A 13,112-nucleotide genomic window follows, 5' to 3' on the forward strand; every position below is an offset into this window, starting at 1 on the left:
ATGAATTCTTCCTGATGATTCTGCTCTTCCAACTGGTGATGGCAGGGAGAAGTGTAGCATGAACTGAATATAGCTACTTTAAATCTAGCTTTAATGTTATCCCCTCTGTCTTCTTTGATTACATGATTGTATATCAACTTTTCCAGAGGATCCCGGCTTCATTCCATGCACAGGATGGAAAGCCAGCCTCTTCAGTTAGGTATTTTCTGGCTTATGGAGGCCTGACTTTGCACCGGAAAGAATGTTCCTTTATCATAGCTATTTTTGTATAGCATCATTATTTATATTTTGGGAGCACCTCATGATCCTGACCTGTGTATGGAGGAGCACTGTACAAAACCATGTCCCAAAATGTTGTTCTTGTCTCCCCTTCAATCATAAATCATGTAGTTTTGCTCATCTCCACATGTGTTGAGAAGGCTGCTGCTCCTTTCCCTCTTTGTTGAAATCAGTCTTTTCCCCCTGTCGTGTTATTTTCAAATAACCTTAATCTTTAATCATCGTCTAAGTACATTGAATGTTTCTGTGCCCTCCATGTGCTGAATCTATTGAAATTCATCTGTATTTGTCATCCAGGTTTAAAGTAGCTGGGATGCACAGCCTTTTTTTTATTTCCAGCAAAGCCTTTTGCACACGTTCTCTGGAAACATTTAATCTGTGTCTGCTGTTTTGTGGATGGCCTTGCCATTCCCCCAGTAAAGAATGTATTTTGTTGACTCTAATGGAAAGAAAGACATGTAATATGTTCTGAAAATTTGACTCAGCTGGGATTCATGCCGAGGCGGCTTATAAGTCCATGTTTCAAACATTTATCTCTCTCTGCAGGAAAATCTATTGTGACAAGTAGGCTCATAAAGGCTGTTCTCTAGCCATTTCCTTCTACCTACTGAAATAGAGCTTTTTTTGCCATTACTATATTCAAACAGAGCGTGCTTTCTAGCTGTGAAACAAATATAATAATGATCACCTTAGCAGCTTTCATCCTGAAAGATCTTGAAGCACTTGAGGAACTGGAATGTTTCCCCTGCCGTTGAAAGGAGGTGCCTCTGGGCTGAAACACGACATCTATTGAACAGCAAACATAATGCCACAGACCCTCTATAACTAGGTAGCAAAGGATTGATGCAGCCAAGTCTTGTAGGGAGATGGAACGTACACTGATTGCCCAAGTCAAAACTGGCAAGGAGGTGAGGATTAAGGCCCTTTTCTTTAAGGAAAAATGGTATAGATCTTAGCAGCAAGTGATCAGCTCCAGAGTTTTCTCTGTGGTCTGTAGTGGTACCAGCATTGTAACAGCCTCCTCACAATACCCCAGCTTTAGTGCTGGCATTTCAGTCACTCTTCCCACCTTGAGGTACTTTGGAGCACTCCTATCCGTCACCAGCCTGGGCAGACCTTCCCTGTAGCCTTGTGATGCCAGTTGCTATGACAAGATGGAGCGTGACTCTTAAACTTCCATGTCCTCTTCTCTGCTGTGTTCAAGCTGAGCAATGCAAACACAGGGGTGTACGAGGTGCTGCTGAAACCAGGCCTCTTCGGGATCTTCTGGCCTGCAAATAAGACTTATATCTGAATAAGGCATTTCAGAAGTCTGAGACAGTCCTCATTAAGCAGGTGTGGGATTGGCAGCTTCCAGCCCTGGTGAAAAAGGATTTATAGGGGTTTTTTTAATTTCTTGTTTCGTTAGTCATTCCTGGCAACCAGTCTCAAACCTGCTATAAACCCAAGCCAAAAGTTTCTGTGAACCCTAGTAAAACCCCAATAAAGTGAGAGCTGCAGCACTACCTCCTGTATTGGTAATGTTCCCTGCTGTCTTCAAGGGATTAGGGGAAGGTCAGCCGTTCTGGAAAACAGAGAGGAGACAGGATCTCCTGTTTTGCAGGAGGCCCAGGGAGCTGCAAGGATTTGTGAATGAATAGCAGTGCCATATTCCTAGGGCCTTTAATAGAAAGCCAAGTGAGCTGGAATGGCAGGGAGAGGAGAGGGAACCAGGGGCCTGTATCTCATGCAGCAAATCTTTGGGGTTCAGAGCTGCTCTGTAGGTTAAGCAGGTTTCCAAAGGGACTGATGCTTCAGTAATGAAACTAATTTACAGTTTGCTCAGGCCCAGTAAAATTTGTGGGTGGGTGTCTGCACAGGTTTGTGTGGAAAGCCCGATTTGCAGCTGCCTTTCTGGCATGGCCAGCGTGGTTGATGACTGACTGTATAATTCCCTACCTCAAAGTGTTATAAAAGTTTTAGCATTTCTTTTTAAACATTTCATCTGATCACAGGGAATTATTTGTCTTGGTTCCTTGCCTGGAGCTTCCTTGAATTAAGTAGCAATGAAAAAATGATGTGGGCTTGAAGAATGATGTATTCCAGTGTGTGAGAGAGAGCACCTGCTTTTCATGCCCTGAAAGTACTTCTCTCGAAAACTGGTGAGGGTTGTTCTGTGCTGTGGATAGCCTTCTGCCACTGCCTTCTCTGACCTGAGGTGGGGAGAGTGCCCTGTGGCTTGCCACGGCAAGATTCAGAACATTTATCTGTATCTTACTGATGATATGGTCCTGAGGAACTTGAGACAGTTCCTGTATGTCGGGTTGGAGGGGCTGATTATTGGAAGGATAGTCCTTCTGTGATTGCCCTGAATTGAGAATTAGGGCATTTGGATTCAGTTCCATACCCTGCCACACACTCCTTAAGTAACCATGGTCATGTCCTTTAATCTCTCCAAGCCTTGGTTTTCCTACCCCCAAAAAGAGAAATAACTTCTATTCTTTTCCTTGCTTCTTCAATTTGATGCACAGTATGCTAGACTGTATAAATGCAGTCTTAGCTGGGGCTTCCTGGGGCTGCTGAACAGTAATATTGGCACTAAGCACTAAAGAAAGTTAAGAGCAATAAAGACTTCTTCTAGTAACTGTTTAAGTTTGTTAGTTCAGGTGGCTTGATACTAAATGTGTGTCCCCTTGGAGCGATTGACCGAAGTCTAATGTCAGACACTTGAATGATGTCAGCCCTTTGAGGCGGCTAGAGTTTCTCTTAAATGTGTTAACTGGGATCACAAATTACAGCAATTGCAAGAGGTTGTCAGGTGGGCATGATACTAGATGTTGGTTAATGAAGTTATTGGTAACACAATTATTACAGGGATTGGCTGTTTATGAAAAATATCGAAAGAGAAGAATGAGCTGCATGATGAAGGTACTGGGTGTTGGGACTTTAGGGCCCCGTTCCTAGCATTGGTATAAATTACTGTAGGTGAGAGCCTCTTCAGCCCTAAACTTCTATGAATGTGTGTGTGACTCTGTGCCTCAGTTTCCTTTTGTGTAAATCTGGGAGGATGATATTGCCATCCCTGATGGTGACAGTTTAGCTAATTCAGGGCATGTTCTGCTTCCTCTCACTCTTTATTTTCTCTCCCTCTCTTCCTTCCCCTATGGAAAAGGGTAAGATCATATAGGTGCTTTGAGCCAATTTGGCCAGAAAGTCAGTGTGTTGTGGGTGCTGCTTTTTGTGTTGAATACGATTCTTGCACCATTACTTTATTTTTTTCACCATTCCTCTTATTTGCTGTATCCACCTGCTGCATCTTGTCTCACACAGGCTGGGACCTCACACTCCTTGTATCTGTATTTTGGGTGGGGATTTAATTAGGGTCTGTCTTTCTTTTTCGGAACTGATATAGAGGTGAATTGGTAACCTCCCAGGTGCAGATATTTATGCCGGGATAGAGGTGCCTTATCCCATTCTAGCTTCTTCCACCTCCCAAATTGCATTAAGCCATATGCATATCAGCACAGATTTACTGGGTTGACTGTATCCAAGCTATATAGGGGATGGTACCATGTTCATCGTACCTGTACCGTCAAGGTGACAAACCCTCTGTTTATAGAGCTTCTGAGATGAGAAACACTTCTGAGCAAGGGCAAACGTGTCTCATTCCTAGTAGGGACAATGTTTGCCATGATGGGGTGTCAACCTTGATGCCAGAACCCAAATCAGTAGACTGACTTTTAAGCAGCTCCTATTGATGCTTGTAGAAATTATAGGTTTTGAGAGCGTTTTTCATTCAGAAGTCAATGCTTTACAAAAAGAACCCAGTATTGTTATTCTCATCTTCCCCAGACGAGGCACAGAGCTGAAGCAAGTTGCCCAGGTCAGCCACTGACCTCAGTAACAGAACTCGACTCCCCTCGTCCCTCACCCAAGGCCATCTCTGCTGGGGCGTGCTGCCTCCCACTTGAGAAGTGTTGGTTCAAGCTAGCTAATGGCAACTGAGCAGACAGAGCAGCCTGTTCTTCTAAGCAGCCAGGCCTGGTGTAATCACTGTTTTCCAGAGGCTCCCTGGCAGTTCAAGAGTAGGAAAGGTTTGGGATTGGTTCTTTTGTGCTCCTGCCAAGGCAAACAGCAATCAAGGTTGTATGTCAACAGAGTGGTAAGTAGAGTCCTGGGGAAGGTAATATTTCAGCTTCTGCCTTCCAGGATGAGGCCTTCTCTCACTCTTGCTTTCCCTTTTAATTGCTTGTTAACTCTCCAGCTTTCAGTGCTTCACTACTGGCTGGCCCGAAGTCTGATAACCCACTGCCCTCCTACCTGAAAAGGCTCACGGTTCAGGCTCACGGTTGTCTTCAGTTATCATGTTTCCTTTTTACTTTGGTGCTTGCCCTGCTTAGAGTGATGACATGAGCTTTATTTATCGTGCTTATTGATTGGAGCCTTGTTGCAGTGCTGCAGAAGCTGAAGATCAGGCTGCTGGGGGACTGCGACTAGATCATGCAGTCAGTGGTTTCTAGCCACTGAGCAGAATCAGCCCTACCTGCTGAGGCCCTGCTGTTGCTCCAGGATCAAACAGAGAATCACACCTCTGGACCATCCATATAGTCACACTGCCAGTTTTTCTAGGGATTTTATTTATTTAATTTTTTTTGGCCGTTCTGTTTTCACAGTGCTCAGCACAGTAAGGAACTGGACTGTGACCGGGGCTTCTAGCCAAAATACAAATAATACCAATAAAATACCTACAAGATTTGAAGCTTCCCTTTACACAATTGCATTACCTCCGTTTCTTAGAAACCTTGCCCTCAGGAATCCTTCAGTGCTTAGCCAGCTTGCCTTTCATACTTTTTATTCTCTACATTAATCAAATTCTCCCCTGCCCCAGCATAGACAGAATGCTTCCTTCAGGCTCGGGCATGAATTATCGAGGGAGATCATCAATTGAATCCTTTGTAAAATTCTTTTTAGATTCATGTAGGAGCAAGCTAAACTCCAAAGCCCAGCTTAACTTTTTTTTTCCCTTGATCTAAGAATGATTCTTCCCTGAAGCTAAGATGCTGATAGTGAGCTGTATTAATGACAGTTTTTCTCTGCCAGTAGTTGACAGATTGTTCTTTGCTCACAGAGGGAATTTCATGGGAGTAGAAAGTTTGCCACTGGAGAAGGAGGCAAAAAATAACCCATGTGCCATAGAAGCAATAGCACCTGTCTTCTGACAGATTGGTGTAGTTTAGTTGCATTCTTTTTAGCACTTCAGAATCCAAGTCACTGATCAAGACTCTGGATTTCTTAGTGTTATAAATCCGCAACAGAGTCTCTACATCATTATGTCCGACCTAGGAAAGGAATGGGGAGGCTTGCTGAGCTTAGATAGAGCTGTGCTTTGCAGGACCTTGAAAGGGGAGGCCTTTGAATTGGATTCAAAGGCAAGGAATTGGAATAGTGTTTCTCCCTGAGTATTTTTAAATCTAGGTTTTATGCCCCTGTTGCTAGCCTAGGGATTTTTCCAGTCTGAAACTTTCCTTAGTTCCTTAAAATGCCAGCGATTAAAACCAAGGTGCGATCCAGCAGATGTGAAAGCCTGTCATTCATCATGAAATCATGGGTTTCTGCATAGCTGCTAGAAGGGAGAGATGGATCTGACTGAAGTAAAAATGGGACTATCTGAATAAAGTCAGAAGGAAAAAAATAATTGGTTTTAATGGAGATGAGTTTAAACTGGCTGAGGGGAAAAGATGGAAAGACTTGGTCACTGAACCCTTGGGTGGCCTTTCACAGGATACCGGGCTAAGGTTAGCACCCTGGACCAAGGCTTTGGGTATTTGAGCTCAGTATCTGGCTCCATCACAGACTTCCGCCGTGCCATTGAGCCAGTCATTGGATCTTCTGGGGCCTTCATTTCCCTTTTGTGAAACAGGAATAATGATGCTTTTTTTCTCCCCCTCTGCCTGCCTTGTCTAGCTAAATCGCAAGTGGCTGGGGTCAGGGGCTGTCTCTTCCCATATGTTTGTACTGTGTCTTGCACACTTGGACTCTGATCTCAGCTGGAGCCTCTGGGCAGGTGGTTATACTGTTATTGTGTGTTGTACCGAATCTGCATGTTAACAAGTTGCCCCCTTTAAAGTGCTTTGCCTCTTGTTCATGTTTAGACGCATGGGAATAACATAAGGTGTGCTCATTCCCTCGCTCTTCAAGCATTATGACCTTAATTCAAATCCTGTATATGTTGGGGACATCTCTTCAGTCTGCTTCTAAGAGATCTGGGATGAGAATTTCAAAGCAGGGTGTGGGTGTTAGCTGTGCTGCTCCTGCATTTGCCACACACAAAACGCAGCATGTTCCCTTTGAAAATAGACCTACTTTTGTCAATTTGGCCCACCTGGAAAGAGGTGCTGTGTCAGGACATATTTGTCTGAGATGTTGCTGCAAAATGTCACTGCCTAGCACCATCGCCCTCAGCCATTTGCAGTCAGTCTCATCTTGTGGGTGGTTCTCCCTGCCAGACTCACTGAAAGGTCATGGTAAAATGGTGAACCATCATCAGAGCTGTATAGGGAGGCTGGGCCTGCAAAACTCCACTGTGCAACTGGAGGAGGAAGTGTGGGGAAGAGGGTTCTCATAGCTCCATATGTCCATTAAATATGCAGGTTAAGGCAAATACCTGCATTGTTGAAGAAGGCTGTACAGGACATGGAAACTTGTGCTATGGACTTCATTTACAGGAGGTCACTCTGGTTTAGTGGCTACTCAAAAATATCATTTCAGTCTTTGAAATGGAAAGAATTCTCAAGAAGGGGTGGGGGGGAAATCTCTGATTTTGCCATGCTAGTAAAGTCCCCTTAGGATCTGTGAGTCAAGCCCACTGCTTTTCTTTTCATCTATCTACATTATTAAAGGACCCAGAGACCAAATACCTGCCATCTGTTACACCTCTGCATGCCCACTCTCTGCAAATGAGGTCCCTGTGATGCCTGTCTTCAGCAGGTGTGCCTAAGTATAACTGGATGGAACTTGGTGAGCACCAAGATAGCGGAACCCAGCCTGTGCCCTGAGCTGTGTTGGCTACTGGAGCAAAATGCAGCCAAAATTGGTTTCTGTTGCCAACTTCAACAGATCTGACTCCAAAAATGTGTGGGACCAGCGCTGGAAGAGAAAGCACAAACCCCATGTGGTTTTTGGGATAGTTTTTTCAACTGCATGTTAAATATCCATCTGCCCCGGACAAATGACTTTGGAGCACATACTGCTAGTGTGTGCCACTAGCACTAGGAGTTGCTAGTGTGTGCCAAAGCCCAGGCTGGCAGTTCTTCACTGCTCACATCCCCTGCTAAACCCACAGGTTTAGCACCTTCATTTCAAGTGAATGGTCAGTCTGGGGCAGAGCAGGAGGCAGAATCTCTCCCAAGACTGGGGTGAATGCCCTCCTCATTGGGCCGCTCTGCCTCAGTAATCTGGAGGCTGGTTGTGAGCAGCACAAGGTGTGTGCCGTTTCATGCTTCGTGTCCCAGACTCTCCCCGGTTTGCAATTTGCTGATTTCTTTTTGCTGCCAGGAAACCAAGGAAATCACCAGCCTTTTATCTGATCCATTGTTTTGTCCTCGTTTAGCATGAGCACGCACATGGAGGGTTTTTTGAGCGATGTACGTGTGATCGTTATGTTAAAGGGAGCTGTGACTGGAAGTGGCTTTTAACTGTACAGTGAAGGGGTGCCACAAAATAATCCTATTCTATAGATGGAGTAAGCGGTATCCAAACAGGGTTACTGGATCCTGCAAGAAAGGGTTTGCTGTCACCCCTCTACTGCTGAGATACAGCAGGGTGATGTATCTGGGCTTTCCCTTTACACAGGGCAACAAAAACCCAAAATAATGAAAGCACAAAGTAAATACAAGGAGACAGGAGAGAGTAATGAGAAAAGTTATCTCCCTTGGGCTTTTGCTCTGCAGAGCTGATAAAACTGGCATGCAAAATTCCTCCATCTACTTCTTGTCTTTTTGTTTCAGGTAAAACAGATCATGGAAGAAGCTGTCACCAGGAAATTTGTGCATGAAGACAGCAGTCACATCATCGCCTTATGTGGTAAATGACAAATTTGCAAATGAGTTTCGCTGATGCTAAGTTGTCCTGTTTTTACTGTAAATTAAATGTCTGCCCCCCCTTCCCCTGGGGTTATAAAAACCCCATTACTGTGTTGCAAAGGCAGAGCTATGAATATTACTGAAGTCAGGGAATTCAGAATTCAAGCCCCTGTATTGGCTTTAGTTTGAATTTTTTGGGGGGGGCTACATTACAGTAAGGTCTGGAATCAGGTTCTGTAGTGTCCGAAGAGTGAAAGTAGAAATATTCTACTGGACAGTTTGAGTTGAAATTTGGCAGACTTGGGTTCTGTTGTTGGTTCTGCCACTGACTTGTTCTTTGACCTTGGCCAAGTCGCCTGTTTTTGTTCCCCTCCTTCCTTCTGCCTGAGTTGCATATTCAGATAACCTTTTGAAGCATAGAATGGTCTCTTTACTACTTGTTTGGACCATGCCCAACACAATCATGAGAATGCTATTGTGATTGAAGTCTTAAAGGCTATATCCCAGAGACTGAGCATACAGGTTGTGAAACAGTACTTAGCTTATCTATGTCTGCTTTTCTTTTGCCAGAATTGGGGTAGAGTAGCTACCTATTCCTTCTAGGACTTTTGGGAAGACTGACTGCTTGCACCGCACTTGGAGAATACAGAATGCTCTATGTGAGCTAGCGACTATTGGTACAGTAAAAGCTCTGTTATCCGGCATCCCCTGGGAATGGGGCATGCCGGTTAATCAAATATGCCAGTTAATCAAATGTGCACCATTTGGTGCACTCCCTGGCGTCAGCGTGCCAGGGGATAGGGAGGGGGCCCCCGTGTAGGCTGCTTTACCCTGCGCGGGCTGCTTTGCCATGGGTTGAAGAAGTGGCAAAGAAAAACTTGGCTTGCGGCAGTGAAATAGGAAGTCTCCCGGAAGTGGTACTTCTGCTTTCACTTTTGCCGCATCCCTCAGATGCCAGTCAATAGAGTTTTCTGGCTAATAAAGGGCCGGTTAACACAGCTTTTGTTGTATGCGGTTTTGCTGCCTTTCAAGTAGTCTGTGAAGGACTTCAGAAGGACCCTTTGAAAAGGGAGCTGTCAGAGAGGTTTGGATAGCGAGGAGTTGTTACTGAGCAAGCTACAACTTTGTGTTGGGGAACTTTTTCTGGTGCTTGCAAATTTTAGTTTGAGATGCTGAAAGTAATGTGGGAAAAGTGGATGCTCAGCCTTCTTCCCCGTAATGGGGATTGGGCATTCATATTTCTTAGGCAGCTTTGAAAATTCCAGCCTTGGCTTTCATATGTGTAGTGAGATGGTTTGCATCTGTGTTTTACCTGAAATTTTTCTAGATCAAAGACCTATGTTTCAGGTAACCAAGCTGTCTAAATGAAGGGTGTATTGATTCCTCCCGCACCCTCCACCCCCACTTTGCCTCTCTTTATTGAGGACCTACATTCCTTTTTTCCTAGCTATGTCGATTTTTTTTTTTTCTTTTCTTCTGCTTCTGCAAAACTGAGTAACTTAATCAGGCTTGATGAAAATACGTAAATCACTACCTTTTGACTGCGCATCCCAATTTTGCACTGTCTCTCCTGAATATAGCACTCCTGTCCATAATTAAAAATGTATCAGTGAAATCTAATAAAGATTCCCACTAAATAATTCTAATACTTTCTTGCTTGGCCATTCCTCTGGGTCAGATTTATCTGTTTTGCAATACTGATGACTTAAACCCTGATGTGAAGCAGCTGAACCTGGCAGTGCTAGAGAATCGCCTGCTAAATTCTTATTACAAAAGTTGCTGTAAAGCAGAGGTTGCTATTCCTGTGCTTGGTAGGGGTAGGGGCTCAACTCGTCATTTTTACTACTGCATGAAAATCGGGAAATCAGACAACCTATAGCTGCATTATCCAAGATGATTAATGCATTAAAAAGTAAACAAAGAAGTATAAACATTGGGAAGCAAATCCTAGATTTAAAAAAAATCTTTGGGGAATTTGAGTGTCAAACTACTTGTCAGTGTTTGGCGTTGATACAAAAAAATGAGAAGAGAAACAGCACTACCAAGTAGTGCTGGGGATTAAAATTGCTTGTAATTTCAAAGGGTTATTTGTCCCTGGATTTTTTGTTCCTTTCTACTGATACTTTAAATCTGGAATTTAACCAAGGAAGGTACTTGAGAACCTTTGCAGAATATTTATTGAAAATGCTGCTCCTGAATTTCCTAGACCACAAGTTCTTCGGCAGCCAGAAATATCCAGTGAAGTATAGATAATCGCAGAGAGGTGAAGTAGAGGAAGCTGAAGCTGGATTTGAAACAAGAGTGTTCTTTAAAGGAGTTGAGCATTGATGCATGTTCCTGAATGCAGAATTCTAATAATGCGTTTCTTTTGCTAGCAAGATTTGTGTCTGGAAAGCAGGATTCGTCTGCCCACTGTCATTCTTGTACCTGCCCATTATTAGCATATGGCAGGGGATTTCCTAGGGCAGTGGGGCCAACTTTGTTTGGCAGACAGGCCACAAAAATAAACCCCACACCCTCCTTAAGTCCCTGCTCTGTTCTTCTTCCCCTGCCTGATGTGCTGCTCTGCTTTCTGCTTCCTGCCCTGTGCTCCGTGTCCGCTCCGCTGCCCTGCTCTATCTGCCACTGTGTGCCCTGCCCCCCCGATGTGCTACGTGCCACACACAGAGGCTACCTATGTGACTTGTGGTACACATGTCACAGATTGGCCATCCCTGTCCTAAAGTATCTCAGTAATTTCCATAGAAGTTACTGGCCAGGGCCTGAGACAGTAAGAGACATTCCCTGCCCATGTTTACAATATGGATATATTGGACCTGCAGCAGGAGCTGCATTGCCAACCCTAACTGTTTAAAAAAAATCATCAGACTTTAACCAAAAAAAGCTTTATATTTGCCTTCTGGTTCTGAGCCTCTGAGCTTCATGCATCTTGGCTCTTTCTTTTTTGCACCTAGACAGCTGCTTAATTGAGATTTTCATGTAATCCCTTGACTCTAGGTCTGGAGCCTCAGGAATATCACTGGGTATTAAGTCTTGTGAAAACGCAGCACAAGTTGGCAATGTTGCTGTGTAGCCTTGATCTCAGTTGGGGGCTGCTGGGCACTATTGTAATAATAATAAACCAGAGTCTAAGATGAGTCCGGTTGCCTCTCAAAATAATGTTCAAAGAGAGTACCTGCAGCAAGAGCTAATGCTTAGACACGGATATAAAATCTGCAGTAAATCTCTTTTTTGTTCCATGCAGACTAGATTTCATAGACATTTGGGCTGGAAGGGACCCTGGAAGATCAAGTCCAGCCTCCTGCCCCAGGGGCAGGAAGTCAGCAGGGATCATAGGATCCCAGCAAGATAAGCATTCAAATGTGTCTTGAAGGCGTTCAAAGTGGGTGCTTGAACTGCCTCTGATGGCAGTCTGTTCCAACCCTTGGGGGCTCGGACAGTGAAGAAGTTCTTTCTTATGTCCCGCCTGAATCGGTCGCAGCAGAGTTTGTGACCGTTCGATCTTGTCATCCCTCGGGGTGCTCTGGTGAACAGACGGTCCCTCAGATCCAGATGAACACCCCTGATAAACTTATAGGTGGCCACCAGATCACCCCTGAGCCTGCACTTTTCCAGGCTGAAGAGTCCCATAGCTCTCAGCCTCTCATCATAAGCTCTGTTTTCCTGACCTCTGATCATGCGGGTGGCTCTCCTCTGCACACTCAAGCTTCTCCACATCCTTTTTGAATTGTGGAGTTCAAAAATGGACACAGTACTCCAGCTGTGGCCTCACCAAGGCTGAGTACAAGGGGAGAATGACGTCCCGGGATTTGCTTGAGAAGCATCTGTGGATGTAAGCCAGCGTTTTGCTCGCTTTACTAGCTGCAGCATCACATTGAAGGCTTATGTTCATCTTGTCGTCAGTCATCACCCCCAGTCCCTTTCATCCTGAGACTACACTCAGGCTGTAATGAATCTTACCTTGTTTGAATTCCTTTATCGCAAAGGGAACATCAGATAATGGAACATCTATGTACTGGGAGGAGGAAAGGCAGCTGTTGCTCTCATAGATTTGTTCATCCAAAATTCAGCAACACCAAGACTTTCCTGTTGCTCCCTCTTGTTCCCTACGGGGCTCTTGTTCTGATTGAGTAATATTGTGTAGGGTTTAAAGAAGATGCAGCCCTTCATTTAGGCAGCCTGCTGTTGCTAAGCAGGCCTGCTTAGGAAAAGAAAGCATTCCAACTTGAAGCAGGGCTGCTGCTTTGAATGAAAGAAGAGATGCTAATTAACTTTATAACAGGAGCAGGTGAAGCTGAATGTTTTGATATCACTTTAGCTAATTGAATGGAGGAACGATAAGGTTTCCAGCAGATTTGGCTACAAGCTGCCTGCCTGGGTCCTTCCTTGATTTTTTCCAACTTTGCATGTCTCTCCAAGAGACGATTTATTCGTCGTCTATTTAAAACCAGCCCCACACGGTGTGTGAGTCATTTGCCGCAAATCTTCTTTTTATAAATATAGAATTCTTGTGAATCATTTTACTCTCCTGCAAAGCTGAGTTTAGCAAGAGCCTCTCTAAACATGCTGTGATTACTTTGCAGTCCCTGTACGTGTGGCAGTAACTGCAAGTCCCCCCAGCTTTTGCTTGGCTACAAATTGCTTCGGGGACTTGGCAAACATATACCACTTTTCCCCACTTGCTTATCTGCTGCGCTCTCTCTGCAGGATGGGGCATGGTGACAGACTGCTTAATGTGTTTTGCTAGGACAGGAGAGGTATGAGTTCATGCCT

The 13,112-nt window shown here is 44.5% G+C and overlaps 1 protein-coding gene across 6 annotated transcripts in view; it reads left to right on the top strand.

Annotated features, from left to right (window-relative positions):
• The window catches only part of SGSM2 (small G protein signaling modulator 2), a 109,727-nt gene that overhangs the window by 6,470 nt on the left and 90,145 nt on the right, over positions 1–13,112 (top strand). For all 6 annotated transcript variants that reach the window (XM_019493376.2, XM_019493378.2, XM_019493377.2 and 3 more), the window contains exon 2: positions 8,265–8,340. In XM_019493376.2, coding sequence (XP_019348921.1) covers positions 8,265–8,340 — 76 coding nt within the window. The remainder of the gene's footprint in view (positions 1–8,264; positions 8,341–13,112) is intronic.

Source organism: Alligator mississippiensis, chromosome 14 (assembly GCF_030867095.1).
Source record: "Alligator mississippiensis isolate rAllMis1 chromosome 14, rAllMis1, whole genome shotgun sequence".
Classification (NCBI taxonomy): Eukaryota; Metazoa; Chordata; order Crocodylia; family Alligatoridae; genus Alligator; species Alligator mississippiensis.